The sequence below is a fragment of the Ursus americanus genome, chromosome 10 (genome assembly GCF_024610735.1).
Source record: "Ursus americanus isolate L20-20 chromosome 10, mUrsAme1.1.p, whole genome shotgun sequence".
NCBI classification, from domain to species: Eukaryota; Metazoa; Chordata; class Mammalia; order Carnivora; family Ursidae; genus Ursus; species Ursus americanus.
In genome coordinates this window covers 77,756,717-77,778,496 of record NC_142136.1, presented here as the reverse complement: position 1 = coordinate 77,778,496, position 21,780 = coordinate 77,756,717, and the positions used below count along the sequence as shown (strand labels likewise).

The 21,780-nt window shown below is 38.4% G+C and overlaps 1 protein-coding gene across 1 annotated transcript in view; it reads left to right on the top strand.

Moving 5' to 3' along the window:
* MPHOSPH8 (M-phase phosphoprotein 8) overlaps nucleotides 1-21,780 on the top strand; it is a 68,018-nt gene that overhangs the window by 25,330 nt on the left and 20,908 nt on the right. Inside the window, exons 3-8 of the mRNA XM_045797149.2 lie at nucleotides 1,289-2,134; nucleotides 3,628-3,727; nucleotides 5,463-5,720; nucleotides 19,030-19,155; nucleotides 19,237-19,325; nucleotides 21,603-21,743. Coding sequence (XP_045653105.1) covers nucleotides 1,289-2,134; nucleotides 3,628-3,727; nucleotides 5,463-5,720; nucleotides 19,030-19,155; nucleotides 19,237-19,325; nucleotides 21,603-21,743 — 1,560 coding nt within the window. The remainder of the gene's footprint in view (nucleotides 1-1,288; nucleotides 2,135-3,627; nucleotides 3,728-5,462; nucleotides 5,721-19,029; nucleotides 19,156-19,236; nucleotides 19,326-21,602; nucleotides 21,744-21,780) is intronic.

Below are 21,780 nucleotides of genomic sequence, written 5' to 3'. Positions count from 1 at the left end.
TACCAGCTGAGCCAACCAGGCACCCCGTAGTTCTGTCTTTTTATGAAGCAATTCAGGGAGATGAAAAAGTTATGCCAGTTCTACCGTACTCTCACTATTTTGTTAACCTCAGTGATGTTCATTTCTTAGACACTATAGGAAGAATGCGGGTTTTATTTTTTTATTAAATTTTTTTAAAGATTTTATTTATTTTGTACAGAGAGAACAGCAGAGAGAGAGGGAGAAGCAGAATCCCCACTGAGCAGGGGCCCGATGTGGGACTCGATCCCAGGACCCCGGGATCATGACCTGAGCCAAAGGCCGACGCTTAACTGACACAGCCACCCAGGCGCCTGGGAAAACATTTTTAAAATGTATCTGTCTTTCCTCCCTTTCCACCCCACGTCATTTAGAAGAAAAGACTTTGGGGAAATGGGAACTGAAAATACTTTGCATAGTGTTTTTGTGTCTATTATAAATATTTTTAAGGTGTGGGTTTTTTTGTTTGGTTTTGGTTTGGTTTGGTTGTTGTTAGCAATGAAAAATACATTTTTCATAGTAGATATTTCAGGTTATAAAACAAATCAAATCAATTGGGGAAGTAAGATTTGTGTGTAGTCTTGCTCATTCCATATGTAACTAACTGTGAAATACAACAGCACCTTTAAGGATATCTAGGATCCAGTCTTTAAAAACCTTGCATTTGGATTGGTAGCTACTTTTTTGCAGCCAAGAAAGTCTGTACAAATTACTCTCTTGGTGTTTTTGGAAAATTTGAACTTCAAATCATATAAAACACACCATACATAAGGCTTTTGTTCATTTCTGCTTTAGTTTGGGACCATCAGCGACACATTTTTTTGTCACTGTGTTTATCTGCTTTTTTAAAATGAGACTCACTATCATCGCCAAGACCTATTTGCTAAATCAGAGACAGAAATAATATACAACTTCAATTTAGATAAATAATTTTAAGAAGTTGTGAAACTGCTTGAAAATAAAAACATTTCTTTTTTTTTTTTTTTTTTAAGATTTTATTTATTTATTTGACAGAGAGACAGCCAAGGAGAGAGGGAACACAAGCAGGGGGAGTGGGAGGGGAAGAAGCAGGCTCCCAGTGGAGGAGCCTGATGTGGGGCTCGATCCCAGAACGCCGGGATCACGCCCTGAGCTGAAGGTAGATGCTTAACGACTAAGCCACCCAGGCACCCCAAAAATAAAAACATTTCTACCAGATTTCATTAGTACTACTTTTCCAAAACCTTTAAATTGCTATGTTAATGACTAAAGTGTTTTTTATATTTTATAGAGACTGTCCTTAAATAATGACATATTTGAGGCAAATTCTGATAGTGATCAGCAAAGTGAGACAAAGGAAGATACTTCTCCAAAGAAGAAAAAGAAGAAATTAAGGCACAGAGAAGAGAAAAGCCCAGATGATATGAAAAAGAAAAAAGCAAAGACTGGGAAACTAAAAGATAAATCCAAACCAGAGCTGGAGAGCTCCTCTGAAAGTTTAGTTTTTGATTTAAGGACAAAGAAAAGAATTTCAGAAGCCAAAGAAGAATTAAAGGAATCCAAAAAGCCCAAAAAAGAGGATACAAAAGAAACTAAGGAATTAAAGAAAGTTAAAAAGGGTGAAATAAGAGATTTAAAGAATAAATTAAGAGAAGATTCCAAAGAAAACAGAAAAACAAAAAAAGAGAAATGTGTTGAATCTCAGTTGGAATCTGAATCAAGTATATTTAATGACTCCCCTTTTCAAGAAGATGACAATGAAGATTTACATTCTGACAACAGAGAAGAGAAACAGAAGATTAAAAGCATAAAAGATAAAGCAGGGCAAGATGCAGTTCAAGATGTTTTTGATAAACAGCCAGATGGCTTTGTGAGTGCTGATGAGGATGCAGATGTCAAAGCAAAGAGAAAAAGAAAGAAACTGAGAAAGACTGAGGAACTTAAAGAGAGCAAAACACTAGAAAACAGGAACCTTTTCCTAGAGAAGAAAACTATATATAAGAAGCAAAGGAATCAGGACAAAGGCAAAAGCACCACAGAGTTGGATAAGCTGCCCCCTGCACCTGTCCAGACACAAAAGAGTTCAAGAGCAGGTGTGGAAGAGAGAGGCCTCAGGTCCCCTGACTCAGGTGGGGAGGTAAGTACTCTGGGGATTGGTTGAAGGGCAGTCAGAATCTTACAGAATACAGAAGTGTTCACATCAAGCTGGCACTCTTTTTGAGTGGTCAAGAAATTGCACGAAAACAAAGAGGAAACAGTGAAACTATAAGAATAGTTTTTCTGTGGTTAGGGAGTTACTTAATATGTGACTAGAATAAGCAGTTATAAATGCTGAAGATCATCCAGCTTTTGGACCTCCCAAGCTTATCTCTTAGTCTTAAAACTTGCTTTTTTTTTTAGATTATAACTAGAAAATTGAGGGCTAATGTGTGAATAAAATGATTTTTTTGGGGGTACTCGGATGATATGTAGCATTGTGTAGTAATGCTGAAAACAAACTTCATCAGCTTAGCTTTTCCTTACTTGATATTTTCCCCCTTCTGTCTTAATATACTATTTTTTACTTAAATGATATGCACAAATACTTATAAGCCTTTTAAATCTTTAAAAAAAATGCTTAATAGGATTTTATCCCTTAGTATAAAAATTATTTTTGTATGGTTTGTCAAAATGTAAATATTTTCCACATTATGAAAGTATTCATATATGCAATATTCATCAAAGGCTATAAAAAGATCTTTTTTTTAAATCCATTATTCTTTGTGGATTTATCTTACGGAAATAATTTTAAAGGGGGGACAAGCTAGGTATACAAAGATATTTATGGCAGTGTAGTTTCACTAAAACTAATACCAGTCCAACTAACTGTCTGCCCATGAGGGAAATAACTAAGAAAATGTTGTTGTATCAACTTTGGGACTGTTATCTCTCAATTGAAATACTAATTATGAGGTCAATGTAGCAAAAATAGAAAAGTTTATAAAATGTTAAGCTGAAGAAAATTACACATATGAACTCAGTCGTTACAAATATCTATGCACTATAAATAAAGGAGAATGAATTTGTTTTTCTTTAAGATTTTATTTATTTATTCGACAGAGATAGAGACAGCCAGAGAGAGAGGGAATACAAGCAGGGGGAGTGGGAGAGGAAGAAGCAGGCTCATAGCGGAGGAGCCTGATGTGGGGCTCGATCCCATAACGCCAGGATCACGCCCTGAGCTGAAGGCAGACGCTTAACCACTGTGCCACCCAGGCGCCCCAGGAGAATGAATTTTAAACAAATTGTCTATGTAAATTTAGAAAGATCAGAAGGGAGAATGTGAAGAGATTAAAAATAGTGATGTTCGGTTAGTAGGACTATAGTATTTTTTTTGGAATTTATTTTTAATAATGAAAAAATATTTAGAGTGAGGTGTTAGATTTTGAATTTGATATTTTGGAAATCATCACGGTTGAGGGATAATCCTGATTGAGGAAGCAGTTGATGTGAAAAAAGATTTAATAATTAGTGGTTATGGTATCCAAAATGCAGCCGCTGATGCCAGGAACCTGCGTTTTCCAGTTTTCAGATACATAATATCAGTTCTTTCTCTCTTCCTGTTTTGGGTCTTTCATATGTCTTTTTCAGGAGAAAGAGATTAAAAAAAATGAACCCAAAGAAAAAAACCAGAAAAGGCATGATTTGGACAAGGAAGAAAAAGGCCGTAAAGAGCCGAAGGGATTAAAGAGTGAGTGTGAATACTAATATTTTATCATTTACCATTGTTGTCTTTTATACAAAGAATTTAATTTACTGTGAAGACAATCTCTCTTTCCTAACTTGCAATGTCGTAGAACTAGAAAATTTCATTCACTGGAGAATTTAGAACTTTATGCTTCTTTTATTTAAGCAATTACTTTAGTTTATTGTATAACAATTCATATTATTTCTGTAATTAATTTTTTTCTCTTCTGTTCACTTTGTTCATTCTACTTTTGATAGAGTACGCTAGAATTACAGAGACACTGTAAATCAGTTGTGGTAGAAAAGTAAATGTCTCTGTTTATAGTGGATGCTGAATGAGATAAACTATTGTTAATACATGTGTTGTATTTACCTCTGAGTCATTTGTATAAATACCATATTGAATGTAAATTTTGGATCAGAAAGATAGAACATATTGAGAATCCATGACATGTCAATACTAGAATCAAGTACTTTATAAAACAGTCACCATTATAGTATTTGAATAAAACCCCAATGGATATTTTAGTTCATGTACCAAAAGTACTTGGAACACATGTTCTCATGAAGCAGCGATTCTAAGAGATAGATAATTTCCCCTGGTTTTTCTCCCAAAAGCTGTATATAGCTAAGGGTAATATTGAAAGTAGATTTTTGTTTTTGTTTTTTTAAGATTTGATTTATTTATTTGACAGAGAGACAGCCAGCGAGAGAGGGAACACAAGCAGGGGAAGTGGGAGAGGAAGAAGCAGGCTCCCAGTGGAGGAGCCTGATGCGGGGCTCGATCCCATAATGCTGGGATCACGCCCTGAGCCGAAGGCAGACGCTTAACCGCTGTGCCACCCAGGCGTCCCTAGATTTTGGTTTTAAGCCTAAGCTGTGACTTAGCAGTAAGTAGTAGGGTATTAGAAGCTGGGAAGGAGCACTTGTTTTGATGGATTATGCATAAAGTAATTATAACTTGAAGGCTATCTAGTCAGAGTACTATAGTTTTAAACATATATTCTTCAAAAAGAGATTCAAAATACTGTAAAATTGGAGCTGGTTAATTTTTTTCTTCTTCCTAGTATCTTAATTGCCAATTTCAGATACACTTTTACTTTAAATATATAGTCTTAAACTGTTATTCATTCCATTTATAATGGTACCTACCTGGGAGTCCAGTTTTCAACATCCCTGCTAATAAAACCTGTCTGCTGTGTACCCAGAGTTTATAATGGAGTTATTCCTAATTTTGTTCTGTTGTGCCCTTTTTGGAGGTTATTATGTCACAGCTAGTGTTTTGCCACTATTTTTTCCACTTTGATCTTTAGTTTAAAGCTGAGTGGATTTTCACAGACATCAAGTATAATTTTACTAGTGCATAGTCAGTGTGCTGGCACCCTTCTGTTTCCCCTACTCACCACCAGGAATCATTCTTGTGCAAGGTTAACTGAAGGATACAGTTGTATGCAGTTGTTTTAAAGCAGAAGGACCGTGGTGGCATGACTAGGAGTATTTTGAGACTCACCATCTTCAGTAGGCCTTTGTCAAAACTGGGACTAGTTCTGAACACTTAATTAACAGCCATTCACTTTAGAGACCGTTTCGAAATATTAAGCAGCCAATACAAAGGCCAGTTGAAATAACTTCATGGCTTCGAGTAAAAATTTCAAAAATAACTGTTTAACACCCAGATTTTCTTTGGATTACAGTAGAAATTTGTGACTCATATTTATTCTGTCTTATTTTTTCACCAGCATTTAAGGAAATCAGAAATGCATTTGATTTCTTTAAATTAACTCCAGAAGAAAAAAATGATATTCCTGAGAATAATCGGAAAAGAGAAGAAATACCTCTAGATTGTAAAATCACAGAAGATCACAAAACCAAGGAAAACAAGCAGTTACTTAAAGAAAGGAGAAATGCAAGAGATGAAACTGATACTTGGGCATATATAGCTGCAGAAGGTGATCGGGAGGTTCTAGACAGTGTGTGCCAAGCAGACGAGAATTCTGGTATGTGCGTAGTCATTTTGCAGTATTGTTTCAGGGTAAATGTACCATATTATCTCACTCTCCTTCTTCTTCGCTCCCAATGTAATTCTGATCAGAAAATAATGGAGTATATTTTAGCGAATCTCCTGACATTTTTTAATACATTTTTATATTGAAGACGTGAGTCATTCTGTGATTTCTAAATTCATTAAACAGATATTTTCTGAGTTCCTATACTGTGCTCAACACATTTAGAAATTATAAAGATTTTGGTTTTCTACATTACCTACTCTTGCCAAGCAGTCTGTTTCTATATCTTACTAGATTTCTTTCAGAAAATTATCAAATACAGACTTATTTGTATTCTGCCCTTTTAACTTTACAGTAAGTAACACTTGATAATGCTGTCCTGGGGATGTTGGAATTGGCTGCCAAGGAGGGGAGAATCATGTGTAGAATACAGAGTACAATAGCTATAGGGAATAGTAATAAAAAGAGTGGTGTGTGTATAAAACTAGGACAGAATAAACAAAGGAGATTAACCTGATAAAACTTATTTGTGAATCTTAAGAAACAATTGAAGATAATTTTTAAAATACTTCAAAGTATGTGGCAGGCTAGATACTCTGGGTGGCTCTCATACTGCAGAACAACTAGATTCTGAATACAGTGTAAAACATGCTTTTTTATACATTGCTGAGCTTGCAAGAAATTGTGATACTTTCTTGGAGGAGTAGATGGAGGGAGGAAAGAGGTTACCCACAGGGCAAATGCCCAATAGCAGCATTCCTGTTGGGATATAAACAATAAAGAACAGATAGTAGGTATTGGTTTGCAAACTCAGAATTTGCCTGGGTGAAATCTGAAACCAGCCCCAGTATGGGAAGTGCAGGAAATGACCAAAGGAAGAGGCTGGCCATTTCAGATTAATAGGTGGCTGGTTTAATAAGGAAGGGAACTTATATACGAGGCTTGCCTTTGTTGACCACAAGATGAGTAGATAAATCTGCACATGTGCATACACACACCCCTTCCCTGAATCTTAGAAGTTTATATAGAGGCTTTAACTGGGTTCAGTCACATGTTTAGTCTAAATGGTCTCAGCAACACCTTACATTCTCAAGGCTATGTCCTTGAAATAGTTCCTAGTGTGGGAATGGTGGGTAGAATGTACATTATAAGGAGACCCCTCCGATTACTCAGATCCAGCTGTAGGTCAACCCAAAGTCACATCCTCTCGTGACCTCCTCCAGTGGTAAAGAGCATAAATAAAGCCAGAGGTTGGTTCACTGATAAGACTAATAGACAAGCTTCTAGCAACATTGATTATGGAGAAAAAAGGGTGCTTACCCAAACAATATTTCCAATGAAAAAGACATGGTCATAGATTGTATCCAGATTAAAAAGACTATTCTCTGAGCAGTTTTTTTACCAATAAATGTGAAAACAGAATGAAATGGGAAAATTCCTAGAAAAATATAGTTCAGCAAAACTAATCCAAGAAGAAATATAAAAATTAAATAGTTTTATAACTATTAAAGAATGTGAAATAGTAATTTAAAATAACCTTAAAAATTTAACACCAGGTGCAGATAGTTTCATACTCAAGAGCTTACCAAACTTATAAAAAGGTCTTCCTAAAAATAAAGAACGCTAACTCATACTATGGGCTTATTGTAATTTCAGAACCATAATGAGACAAAAACTTTGTTAGAAAGGAAAACGACAGGCCACGCTTATGTAAATATCCCAAGCAAAACATTAGCAAATTGAATCTAGCTGTATATAAAAACATTACCTCTTATGATCAAGTTAGGTGTTCCCTAGGAATTCACTGTGTAAAGGAGAAAACTGATTCAAGAACATTCTTGATTTTTTTAATTATATTATGTTAGTCACCATACAGTACATCCCTGGTTTCTGATGTAAAGTTCAATGATTCATTAGTTGCGTTTAACACCCAGTGCACCATGCAATACATGCCCTCCTTACTACCCATCACCAGCCTATCCCATTCCCCCATCCCCCTCCCCTCTGAAGCTCTCAGTTTTTTTCCCAGCGTCCATAGTCTCTCATGCTTCATTCCCCCTTCTTTTTTTTTTTTTTTTTATAATGATTTTTTATTATATTATGTTAGTCACCATACAGTACATCCCCGGTTTTCGATGTAAGGCTGGATGATTCATTAGTTGTGTATAACACCCAGTGCACCATGCAATATGTGCCCTCCTTACTACCCATCACCGGCCTATCCCATTCCCCCACCGCCCTCCCCTCTGTAGCCCTCAGTTTGTTTCTCATAGTCCATAGTCTCTCATGTTTCATTCCCCCTTCTGATTACCCCCCCTTTCTTTATCCCTTTCTTCCCCTACTGATCGTCCTAGTTCTTACGTTCCATAGATGAGAGAAATCATATGATAATTGTCTTTCTCTGCTTGACTTATTTAACTTAGCATTATCTCCTCCAGTGCCGTCCATGTTGTAGCAAATGTTGAGAACTCGTTCTTTCTGATAGCTGAGTAATATTCCATTGTATATATGGACCACAGCTTCTTAATCCAGTCATCTGTTGAAGGGCATCTCAGTTCCTTCCACGATTTAGCTATTGTGGACATTGCTGCTATGAACATTGGGGTGCATATGGCCCTTCTCTTCACTATGTCTGTATCTTTGGGGTAAACACCCAGTAGTGCAATGGCTGGGTCATTAGGGTAGCTCAATTTTTAACTTTTTAAGGGACCTTCACACTGTTTTCCAGAGTGGCTGTACCAACTTGCATTCCCACCAACAATGTAGGAGGAATCCCCATTCTCCACATCCTCTCCAACAATTGTTGTTTCTTGCCTTGTCAATTTTTGCCATTCTAACTGGCGTAAGGTGGTATCTCAGTGTGGTTTTGATTTGAATTTCCCTGATGGCTAATGATTTTCAACATTTTTTCATGTGTCTGTTAGCCATTTGTATGTCTTCATTGGAAAAGTGTCTGTTCATATCTTCTGCCCATTTTATGATTTGTTTATTTGTTTCTCGTGTATTGAGTTTGAGAAGTTCTTTGTAGATCTTGGATACCAGTCTTTTATCTGCAGCGTCATTTGCAAATATCTTCTCCCATTCCGTGGGCTGCCTCTTAGTTTTTCTGACTGTTTCCTTGGCTGTGCAGAAACTTTTAATCTTGATGAAGTCCCATAAATTCATTTTATCTTTTGTTTCTCTTGCCTTTGGGGATGTATCATGAAAAAGGTTGTTTTGGCCGATGTCGTAGAGGTTGCTGCCTATGTTCTCCTCTAGAATTTTGATGGATTCCTGTCTCACATCGAGGTCTTTCATCCATTTGGAGTTTATTTTTGTGTATGGTGTGAGAGAGTGGTCAAGTTTCATTCTTTTGCATGTAGCTGTCCAATTTTCCCAGCACCATTTATTGAAGAGACTGTCTTTTTCCCACCGGATGTTTTTTCCTGCTTTATCAAATATTAGTTGCCCAAAGAGCTGAGGGTCCATTTCTGGGCTCTCTGTTCTGTTCCATTGGTCTATGTGTCTGTTTTTGTGCCAGTACCATGCTGTCTTTGTGATCACAGCTTTGTAGTACAGCTCGAAACCCGGCATTGTGATGCCCCCAGCTTGGTTTTTCCTTTTCAACAGTTCCTTGGAGATTCGGGGCCTTTTCTGTTTCCATACAAATTTAAGGACTATTTGTTCCAGTTCTTTGAAAAATGTCCTCGGTATTTTGATCGGGATAGCATTGAAAGTGTAGATTGCTCTGGGTAGCATGGACATTTTAACTATGTTAATTCTTCCAATCCATGAGCATGGAATATCTTTCCATCTTTTTATGTCTTCCTCAATGTCTTTCAAGAGTGATTTATAGTCTCTAGAATATAGGTCCTTTACGTCTCTGGTTAAGTTAATTCCAAGGTAACGTATGGTTTTTGGTGCTATTGTAAATGGGATGGATTCCCTAATTTCTCTTTCTTCAGTCTCGTTATTCGTGTATAGAAATGCAACTGATTTCTGAGCATTGATTTTGTATCCCGCCACGTTACTGAATTGCTCTATAACTTCTAATAGTTTGGGAGTGGCTTCTTTTGGGTTTTCCATATAGAGTATCATGTCATCTGCGAAGAGAGACATTTTGAATTCTTCTCTGCCGATTTGGATACCTTTGATCCCTTTTTGTCGTCTGATTGCTGTTGCAAGGACTTCTAGTACAATGTTGAATAATAGTGGCGAGAGTGGGCATCCTTGTCGTGTTCCTGATCTTAAGGGAAAGGCTTCCAGCTTTTCCCCATTGAGAATAATATTTGCAGTAGGCTTTTCATAGATGGCTTTTATGAGATTGAGAAATGTACCCTCTATTCCTACACTCTGAAGGGTTTTAATCAGGAAAGGATGCTGTATTTTGTCAAATGCTTTTTCGGCATCGATTGAGAGGATCATATGGTTCCTGAGTCTTTTCTTGTTGATATGATGTATCATGCTGATTGATTTGCGAATATTGAATCACGCTTGCATCCCAGGTATGAATCCCACTTGATCATGATGGATAATCCTTTTAATGTACTGTTGGATTCTATTAGCAAGTATCTTGTTGAGGATTTTGGCGTCCATATTCATTAGGGAAATCGGTCTGTAATTCTCCTTTTTGAGGGGGTCTTTGCCTGGTTTTGGATCAAGGTAATATTGGCCTCATAGAATGAGTTTGGTAGCTTTCCTTCTGTTTCTATTTTTTGAAATAGCTTTAGGAGAATAGGTATTATTTCTTCTTTGAATGTTTGGTAGAATTCCCCAGGAAAACTGTCCGGGCCTGGAGTTTTGTTTTTTGGAAGGTTTTTAATAACTGTTTCAATCTCTTCATAATTAATTGGCCTGTTTAAAAAATCAGTTTCTTCCTGTTTCAGTCTTGGTAGTTTATAGGTTTCCAGGAAGGCCTCCATCTCTTCCAAATTGCTTAATTTATTGGCATAAAGCTGTTGATAAAATTTCTAATAATCCTTCCAGTTTCATTGGTGTTGGTTGTGACCTCTCCTTTTTCATTCATAATTTTAATAATCTGGGTCCTTTCTCTATTCTCTTGGATAAGTCTTGCCAGTGGTCTGTCAATTTTATTGATTCTCTCAAAGAACCAGCTTCTAGTTCTGTTGATCTGCTCTACTGTACTCCTGGTTTCTAATTCATTGATTTCTGCTCTAAACTTGGTCAACTGCTTCCTCGTGCGTGGATTAGGCCTGTCCCTCTGTTGCTGTCCGGCTTCTTGAGGTAAGAATATAAAAACTGCATTTTAGATTTTTCTGTTCTTTTGAGTGAGGCTTGGATGGCTATGTATTTCCCCCTTAGGACTGCCTTTGCAGTGTCCCATAGGTTTTGGAGCATTGTGTTTTCATTCTTGTTGGTCTCCATAAATTGTTTAAATTGATTTTTGATTTCCTGGTTTATCGAGTCATTCCTGAGCAGGATGGTTCTTAGTCTCCAAGTGTTTGAGTTTCTTCCAAATTTTTCCTTGTGGTTGAGTTCGACTTTCAAAGCGTTGTGGTCTGAGAATATGCAGGGGATAATTTCAGTCTTTTGGTATCGGTTGAGACCTGTTTTGTGATCCAGAATATGGTCTATTCTTGAGAATGTTCCATGGGCATTAGAATAGAATGAGTATTCTTTGGTTCTGGGGTGTAGTGTTCTATATATATCTATGAGGTCCAACTTGTCGAGTATGGCATTCAAAGCCCTTGTTTCTTTGTCGATTTTCTGCATGGGTGCTCTGTCTATTTCTGATAGTGGAGTGTTGAGGTCCCCTACTATTAACGTATTTTTATCTATATGTCTCTTTATTGTGGTTAAGAGTTGGTTTGTGTATCTTGCTGCTCCCCTGTTGGGGGCATTTTTTTATTTTAAAGATTTTATTTATTTATTTGACAGAGATAGAAACAGCCAGCAAGAGAGGGAACACAAGCAGGGGGAGTGGGAGAGGAAGAGGCAGGCTCACAGCGGAGGAGCCTGATGTGGGGCTCGATCCCATAACGCCGGGATCACGCCCTGAGCCGAAGGCAGACACTTAACCGCCGTGCCACCCAGGCGCCCCTGTTGGGGGCATATAAATTTAAAATTGTCATATCCACTTGTTGGATACATCCTTTAAGAATATTATAGTGCCCTTCTGTGTCTCTACCTATAGTCTTTATTTTAAAATCCAATCTGTCTGTTATGAGAATTGCTACCCCAGCTTTCTTTTGAGGTGCATTTGCGTGAAAGATGGTATTCCATCCCTTTACTTTCAGTCTGAATGTATCTTTAGGTTCAAAATGAGTCTCTTGTAGACAGCAAATGGATGGGTCATGTCTTTTTATCCAATCTGCAACCCTGTGGCGTTTTATGGGAGCATTTAGGCCATTTACATTGAGACTGAATATTGATCGATATGATTTTAATGATGCCATGTTGCCAGTACAGTCTTTGTTTCTATCGATTGTAACTTTCTGTTCTGTATCACTCTTGGGGCCTTTTTACCTTTATACAACCCCCCTTAATATCCTGTAGGGGTGGTTTCGTGGATATGAAATTGGTCAATGACTGGCGATTCTGGAAGGTCTTTATTTCTCCATCAATTCTGAATGACAGCCTTGCTGGATAAAGAATCCTTGGCTGCATGTTTTTCTCTGAAAGAGCTTTAAAAATGCCCCCCCAGCCCTTTCTCTCATTCCAGGTCTGTGAAGACAGGTCTGACGTAATTCTGATACCTTTGCCTTGGTATGTGAGAAATTTCTTTGCCCTGGCCGCTTTCAATACTGTATCCTTGGATCTAATATTTGCGAACTGCACTATGACGTGACGTGTCTTAGGTTTGTCATGGTTGACCTTGGGAGGGGTCCTGTCTGCCTCTTGGACACGGATGTTTGTTTCCCTTGCTAGATTAGGGAAGTTTTCAGCTACAATTTTTTCAAATATCTCTTCTAGACCTCCGTTTTTCTCCACCCCTCCGGGATGCCGATGATCTGACATTGGAACATTTCATTGAGTCAGTAATCTCCCGTAAGCTACATTCGTTGGCGTGGATTTTTTTAAGTCCAGATTCTATTTTAGTTTTCTCTTCGACTAACCCATCCTCCAGTTCACTGATACATTCTTCTGCCTCATTCACCCTGGCGGTCAGAGCCTCTAGTTTTGACTGCATTTGGCTCATAGAATTTTTAATTTCTGCCAGATTCGCTCTCATTTTTGCCCTTAGAGATTCTGTGTTCTCATTAACATTTTCGTTAATACTTTTTCAAGTCTATAAATCATCTTGACCATTGTTACTCTGAATTCCATTTCTGATAATTTGGTTATATCCATATCCATTAGTTCTGTGGCAGAGGCCACAGACTCATTGTCTTTTCTTCACTGGGGGGGATTTCTCCTTCTCGTCATTCTGATGAGGAGAGATTGCGGGGTTGTCCAGAGCCCAAATTATTGACCGGACCCAGGCTGTGTGCCCTTGTTTTATAGGGATCTTAGGGATGTGGCCTTCTTGATTTTCAGCCTGCCCTCTGGGGGAGGGGCCTGCCGTGCCGATACTCAGGCATCCCTGTTTGGGTAGAGTCTCCGTGTGCCCTGCGAGGGGGCCTGGGGGTGGGCACACTGTGAGCCGGTGTTTCCAGGCTTTTGTTCTCTGGTGGCTTTCCCTGGAGGTTTGCTGTGCCTGTTCTGAGAGTCAGAGCAGCAGTGGCCGAATCTCAGCCTCTGTCTCAGAACAGAGGGATCGCAGACCATTCTCCACTGATGTTCTGGCCACCTTAACTCTGTTTCTGTTGGTGCTGCTCAACCCTGCAGTGTCCCGGGATGTGTGCCCCACACCCGGCGTCCCAGCCCTCACTTCCAGGGCCGGCGCGTCTCTGTCCTTTGTGTTTCTTTTTTTTCTTTTTTCTTTTTTTTTTTTAAAGATTTTATTTATTTATTTGACATAGAGACAGCCAGCGAGAGAGGGCACAGAAGCAGGGGGAGTGGGAGAGGAAGAAGCATGCTCTCAGGGAGGAGCCTGATGCGGGGCTCGATCCCAGAATGCTGGGATCACGCCCTGAGCCGAAGGCAGACACTCAACGACTGCGGTACCCAGGCACCCCTGTCCTTTGTGTTTGTAACACCGCCAGCCGCCCGTTGCCCGCCGCCCCCACGCGCTCCAGAGCTCCCGGTCTCATTCTAGGTCCAGTGAGCACACTGGAGCTCCGTTTCAGTCTGGTGGCGTACGTTCCCCGGCTCACAGTCTCAGTCTGCTCTCTCGCAGGTGCCGGTCCACGAGTCTGCCCGCTCCCCGGTGCAGGTGGCTACCGCTTCCCGCCCGAATGCGGCTGCTCCCCCCCCCTTCCATTTATATTCCAATATCTGTGCGCGGTTTCACGGCTCCCTGCTTCGTACATCAATACTCAGCGCTGGAGATGTTCATTGTAGATCCAAATGTATCTTCCTGCGTCTCATGCTGATTCCGTGGATGTTCATGCTGGTCTGATACCTATTCAACTCGACTCGGGGCTGGCTGAAAAAGGGGTCCCCTACTCCTCCGCCATCTTAACTCCCAAGCCCTGAACATTGTTTATTTTTTAAAAAACAGAACCTAGCAATCTATGAATAAAAGGAAGCTTTCTCAAATTAATAAAGAACATTAAACCTTTGGCAAACATATGTCACCACTGTTATTCCACATTAGTCTAAGGTCTACCCAGTTGAGTAAGACAGTGAAAAACAAAAGATATAAGCTTTGGGAAGGAAGCCTCCGCCCGCAGAGCTTCTCATTATCAGATGTTATATATATGAAAAATTCAATCCACAAATCTTTAGAAATGTTAAATGTTTAGCAAGGTGACTGGATATAAGACCAATATAGAAAAGTTAACTACAGTTCTCTATTTCTATACAATGTACATTTCTGCATACATTTCTACATAAATAATAAATGTAATCTTAAAAAGTTAATTTTCAGTCAAAAAAATAAAAAGCATTGGCAAGGGTGTGGAGAAAAAGGAAACTTTGTGAACCGCGGGGTAATGTAAATTGGTACAGTCTCTGTTGAAAACATTATGGATGTTCCTCAAAAAATTAAGAAAAGACACCTTATGACTCAGTAATTCTGAAAGAAATTAGAAAAGGGAAGGAAAAGAAAAGGAAAGAAAAGAAAAGGAAAACACTAATTCTAAAAGATATATACACCTCTATGTTTATTGCAACATTATTCATGATAGCTAAGATATAAAAGCAAGCCAAGTGTCCCATCCATGGATGAATGGATAAAAAAGCTGTGGGGTGTGTGTACACACACACACACACACACACACACACACACACACACACACAATGGAATATTACTCGACCATAAAAAAGAATGAGATTTGCAGCAGCATGGATGGACCTACAGGGTATTATACTAACTGAAATAGGTCAGAGAAAGACAAATACCCCCATATGATATCACTTATATGTGGAAACTAGAAAACAAAACAAATGAATAAATAAAAAGCAGAAACAGATCCATAAATAGAACAAACTGGTGGTTGCCAGAGGGGAGGGGATAGGACAAATGGCAAAATGGGTGAAGGGTGGTGGGAGATACAGGCTTCCAGTTATGGAATGAATAAGTCACCAGGATAAAAGGTACAATGTAGGGAATGTAGTCAATGGTATTGTAATAGTGTTCTGTGGTGACAGATGAAAGCTCCACTTGTGGTGAACATAGCCCAAGGTATAGAGTTGTTGAATCACTATGTTGTACACCTGAAACTAGTGTAACGTGTGTCAACTACACTTCAATTAAAAAAAGGTAGGGGGATGAGAAAATTTTCAGTAGCAACACTTTCAAAAGATTGCTAAGAATATTGTATATGAAGATCTGTAAGACCTGTATGGAGAAAATTATAAAAACTTTTTGGAAGTTATTAAAATTTATACCATTTTATTAATAAGCACAATATTATAAATTTGCCATTTTCTTCAATTTGTCTATAGTGTCACTGTGGTTCCAGTCAACTTCCCAACATAATTTTTCATGGAATTTATAAACAATTCTATAATTTCTTTTGAAGACAAACGAAAAGCCAAAACCAGTTATCCCAGTAGTTATCAAAACCTGCTGTATAAAACCGTAGAACTAGATACAGTATTTACTTGGCATCCGGAAGGTTACATTAGTTAATTGAGTAGAGCCCTCTGACTAGGACTGTTGCAGATGTGGAAACTGGATAGATGGTAAGTGGCAACACACATCTGGGGGGGAAGATAAGCTCTTTATATATAGATGGTGTGAGGATACTTGGTTATCCATGTGGAAGAAACCATACACAAAAACCAAATCCTCATGGATTAAGGCCTTAAATATAAGGGGGATAGTTAGATATTAGGTATTTGGAGGATAAAGGATCATATCTTTAAGACCTTGGAGGTAGGGGAGGATTTCTGAAACAAGACACAAAAACTACCATAAAAGAAAAAACTGATAAAGTTGACTGCAAAACAGTTCCATTCATCAAAGTTCCCATTACAAAAGGTGAAAAAAACAAAGGATTGGTTCTCAAAATATATAAAGAATTTCCTCAGTATGATACTGTATTAGTTAGGATTCTCCAGAGAAACAGAATCAAAAAGATGTATATATAAAAGGAGGTTTGTTATGAAGAATTGGCATGCGTGATTATGAAGGTTTAGAATAGTTTCACAACCTGCCATTTGCAATGTAGACCCACGAAAGCTGGTAGTATAATTTCGGTCTGAGTCCAAAGGCCTTAGAACCACAGAGCTGATGGTGTAAGCCCTGGAGCCCAAAGGTCCAAGAACCAGGATTCCTGATGTCTTAAGGCAGAAGATGGAGGTCCCAGCTCAATGCAGAGGATTGGGTGATGCCTGCCCACAGTGATGAGGGCAGATCTTTAGTTCATTCTACTGATTTGAGGCCCTCAAAGACACACCCAGAAATAATGTTTTACCAGCTATCTGGGCATCCCTTAGTCCAGTCAAGTTGACACACAAAATTAGCTATTGTAGATATCAATTTCTTTTTAAAGATTTTATTTATTTGAGAGACAGAGATTGCATGCAGGCATGCGTAGGAGCATGAGCAGGAGGGAGGGGCAGAGGGAGAGGGAGAAGACACCCCGCTGAGCAGGGAGCCTAATAAGGGGTTTGATCCCAGGACCCCGAGATCATGACCGAAGGCCAGATGCTTACCTGACTGAGCCACCCAGGCACACAATACCAATTTTTGTAAAGCTAAGAAACAAACAACTGTAGATTTTTTAGGATATATGTATTTATGGCAAAACCATTTTTAAAAAGAACAAAAGGGAATGACAGATTCAAACTCCAGATCCATGACATTGCTGTGGTGGGGGGTGGCAGAGTGGGGGAGTGTTTAGGCCCCAGAGTAGTTCTGTGCTCAATTAACTGCTGTGTTCACGGATGTTCACCTCCTAACACACTCTTTAGTGTTACTAAAAATAAAGTTTATTAAAGTTAGTAAAGTTTATTAAAAATAGAAAAGGCTATAACTACCAGATGCCGAATCAAGATCCAATACTTGGTAGGAATGAACATAGGATTTTGAACCAGTTGGCTATGTTAGAGACCAAAATCCAAGCTACAGCATACCTTTTCTTGTTATTTATGTTGTATGTTGTTGTTGTAACAGTCCTGTAAGTTAGGTGGTGGTATCTGAATCGATACAATCCCTCATCTGTCCTGCTTCCCACATCTTTCCATGGTATTGTGGTCCTAAGCTAGAGAGGGAGGCTCAGCTGTAGGCTCAGATACGTCTCAGTGAGAATATGGCTCTTGGCTTACTGATGTGTGTGTCTGCGCAAATCACAGAACCTCTTTGCCTTGTTTTCTTTCTTTTTTTTTTTTTTAAAGATTTTATTTATTTATTTGACAGAGATAGAGACAGCCAGCGAGAGAGGGAACACAAGCAGGGGGAGTGGGAGAGGAAGAAGCAGGCTCATAGTGGAGGAGCCTGATGTGGGGCTCGATCCCATAACGCCGGGATCACGCCCTGAGCCGAAGGCAGACGCCCAACCACTGTGCCACCCAGGCGCCCCTATTTTCTTACCTGTAACATGTATGCTCATATAGGTTATTGTGTGTGGATAAATATGCTAATTTATGTAAATACCTTAACACTTCTCACTGAATGTTAGCTGCTTTTACTATTACCATTACTGTTATTCAGAAAGTAAGGTACAGCAAGTTTACATGACTTACTCAGAGCCATGCAACTGACATCTGGAGCTGGGATACAGAAAATCCAGTATGTGTAGCTCCCAAGGCTGTGATGTTTCTACGATGGAATGCTCTTGGGTAGCAAAGAGAAGTGTTGGTTTGAGTTGAAAGCTTTGGAAGAATTTCCTTCCATTTCTTTGCATGTCTTTTACAAACTTCATTTCTATGGCAAGGTTAACTGCCTAACATTTGTATAGTTTGAGGAATTGGTTTTAGGTGAAAATACCTTAACTCTTACCATAAAATATTTATGCTTTTTGCTTTTTTAAAATAGCACAGTTGAAGGACATCTGGGTGGGTGGCTCAGTTAGTTGGGCGTCCAACTCTTGATTTCAGCTCAGGTCATAATTTTCAGGGCCCTGGGATCAAGCCCCACATCGGGCTCTGTTCTGGGTATGGAGGCTGCTTAAGAGTCTTCCTCTCCCTCTGCCCCTCTCTGCCCCCCCCCAAATAAGTACATAAATAAAATCTTTAAAAATAGCGCAGTTGTTTTGAGTACTCCCAATGAGTTATGCTCAAATCCTATTTGTTGCACTGCCAGTAGTGGATGAACATGGCCTTTCCTAAGGTTAGGAAAGCCCCTGGGTCAGACAGATGAGGGAGTTAACTAGCACTTGCTTTGTGGGTAGAAGGGAGCACAGAGGGCTTCTAGGAGGAGGAGCTGGAGCTGAGTCTGTAAGATCAGTGACTTATTTATGTACAGGTTTGGTTTACACATTTAGAATGGCTTTACTTACATAACTGATTTGGAGACGGTGTATATCCAAGAAGAATGGCCAAAGATAGAAATGTTAAGAGATTCCTCTTACTGAATCCCTGTGATTTTTCTCTCTTCCTTTAAGCTACTCAATCTTGTATTTAAAATTCATAGTTCATTATTTTATAATTAATAGATTACCTACTTTATGCCTTTGAAGCACGAAGACATCTAAATGTGGATCGTTGGTATTACTTGACCAAGAAAAGCAGAAATTTAGTTAAAGACTCAATTACATAATGAAGTATGTTACAAGTGTATATAAAACTTTGGTTAAGACACCACAAACTTAATAAAACAGCATTGTTATGGGGGAAAAATGTGTATTAATAAGGCTCTTCTGTGTTCCAGATGGCAGACAGCAGATTTTGAGTTTGGGCATGGACTTGCAATTGGAATGGATGAAACTAGAAGATTTTCAAAAGCATCTTGATGGGGAAGATGAGAACTTTACCACAGCAGATGCAATTCCAAGTAGTGAGTAGTTAGGAATTTTGGAGGTCCTTTTCATGAATCTAGATAGGTGAAGCCTAATTTATCTTAATTCTTTCATTATAGATTTATTGAGGGATGCTGTAAAAAATGGGGATTATATTGCTGTGAAGGTTGCACTTAATTCAAATGAGGACTATAACCTGGACCAAGAGGTAATATGTCTTAGTAAAATCTCATGAAATAAAGATGGGAAGTAGCTCTTTTAACATAGTACCGTTTTATTTTTCATTTTTTAAAAATTAGAAAAGTAGTGTTCATTTTGTAAACTGAAAACACAGTAGAAATGTATAATGTAGAAAATTATAGACCTTGTGATTTCAGCCCCAAGAGTGACCGTTTGGTTTAGCTGTGGCCTGTCTGGTTTTGTCTGTGGTTGAACCTCTGCTGCTCTGAAGGGCTTAAAATGACTCCTTGTGTCCTTGTCACTGTTGGTCTTTCATTGGTAGGCACCTGTTCACAGCAACTGCCCATGGTTCTGTTGCTGCAGTTTTTCATTCTGATTTATGGGGGGGGGGGGTGTTTTTGTTTTTGTTTTAGTGAAAGCATGTTAACCCTTTCTTCCTAGTTTTTAGTTTTTGTTTTTTCAGTCTTTCTTGCTTAGAGGATTTTTATTTTTAGATAGTCACATCTGTTGATCCTTTCCTTTATGTCTTTTGGGTGTCTTGCTTACAAAAGATTTTTATATTTTCTTCTTTAGTATTTTTGCTTTAGTGGTGGATTTTTTTAGGCTTAATACCTAGGGGTTAAAATTCAAAAAAATTATTGGGATTTTGGGTAAAATTGCATGAACTCTGTAGATTAATTTGGCTGAGAATTGACATTTTTACATTTTGAGTCTCCAAATAAGAACATGATAACTCTTCATCCATTCAGCTCTTCATTTATTCCTCAAGCAAAGTTTTATAAGTTTTTTTCCTTTGTATGGTTCTTGCACATTTATTTTAGATGTGTTCCTACGTATTTGATAATTTTTAAATGATCTTAGTATGATCATTAGGATCTTTTTCCTCCCACATTTTGTTTTCTAACTGGTTATTATATTTGTTTGGTGAAGCTGTTGATTCGTGTGTGTACACTTGCATGTGGTCTCCAGTCACTTTGTGAAATTCTCTTACCGTAATAATTTTTAAGTCACTTGCCTGGGATTCTCTGGGCAGATAATATGATCATCTGCTAAAAAGTAACTATCTTGTTTCCTTTTATCCCAGTAATATTTATTTTTCTGGTTTTGTGAATTTGGTGACATTTTGAAGAATAGTGTTGGTGAAAGTGATCCTGTTCGGTCTCTGATCTGAGTGGGGATTTGCCCTTAGGTTCTGTGTGGAGTTTCTCTTTCTGTTGTACTGCTGTTGGTTTCTTGTGGACAGTAGCCTTTCTCTTTCTAGACTTCCTTTCTTTGTTTACTTGCTTAAGTTTTTATCAGGGATGGATGTTGGGTTTTATCAGATTTTTGTTTCCTACTTTAATACTAATGTAGCTCGGTCTTTATTAATAAATTAGAAAAAGGTTTTTTCCCTTTAATATTTTTGTAGTAATAAGATACTTCAAAAATGAGAGGAAGTGCGCTATCTTACTTCAGTTGATTTTTCTTTTGTATTCCTTTAGGTTGCTCATACAGGTGAATTCTGCTAAGCTTTCAGATTATAGCCAAATTAACTACACTGTTAGAACTTGGTTTTAGCAGATGGTATTTAATAAATGGTTTGGTATTCCTATGTGTTTGTTTCAGTTAATGATCGGAAATATTTTAGCTATTGATGACCTTTTTATTTTTTGTCAACTTTATGTAATTTTTATCTTTTTAAAGTACTTTAATTTCTCAATTTTGTCATAGCCTCTTAGAAACCAGTCATATCAGTGTCCTGTTTCCTGCTTCTGAATTTTCTTCTTTATCCTTTGAGTAGCCAAACTGTCACTTCACAACAGCTATATTCACATAGGCCACCATTTGTGATGACAGCATTCACTGAGCCTGTCATCAATAGAGTGGACTTAGGTCGCGTCTAGTGGTCATTTGTAGCCTTAGGTCTTTTGGCCAATTAAGTCTGTATCATGAATGTGTGAGTTTCACCTGTTTACCTAGAACACGGGGGACTTTTGCACCTGAAATGTGCAATAAATAAATAAATAAATACCTTTGCCATTTTTATAGCATCAAGGTATGAATATTCATCATCATTTGTCATGCAGAATGTTGCTGTGATAGGCCTTTACAGCATGGAAGTTCTAAAATTTTATGGTATTTATATATGAAAGAAATTGTAATATTTCTGATTATTATAAGCATGTTTTTGTGAAAACCTTAAATAACTGCTTAAATCAGTGCACTTAAGTGATTTCATATTGAAACATCATAGATGAAAAGGCTTAATTCTAAAATTTTTCTGATAGACATTGACATGTTTTTTTCCTCAACAAAACCAATGAAGGATTCAAGCGGGATGACACTGGTGATGCTCGCCGCAGCAGGAGGGCAAGACGACCTGCTGAGGCTCCTCATCAGGAAAGGGGCTAAGGTGAATGGCAGACAGAAGAATGGGACCACCGCCCTCATTCATGCGGCTGAGAAGGTTGGGATCAGTTTCTTAGTCTGTGGGAATTCCTGCC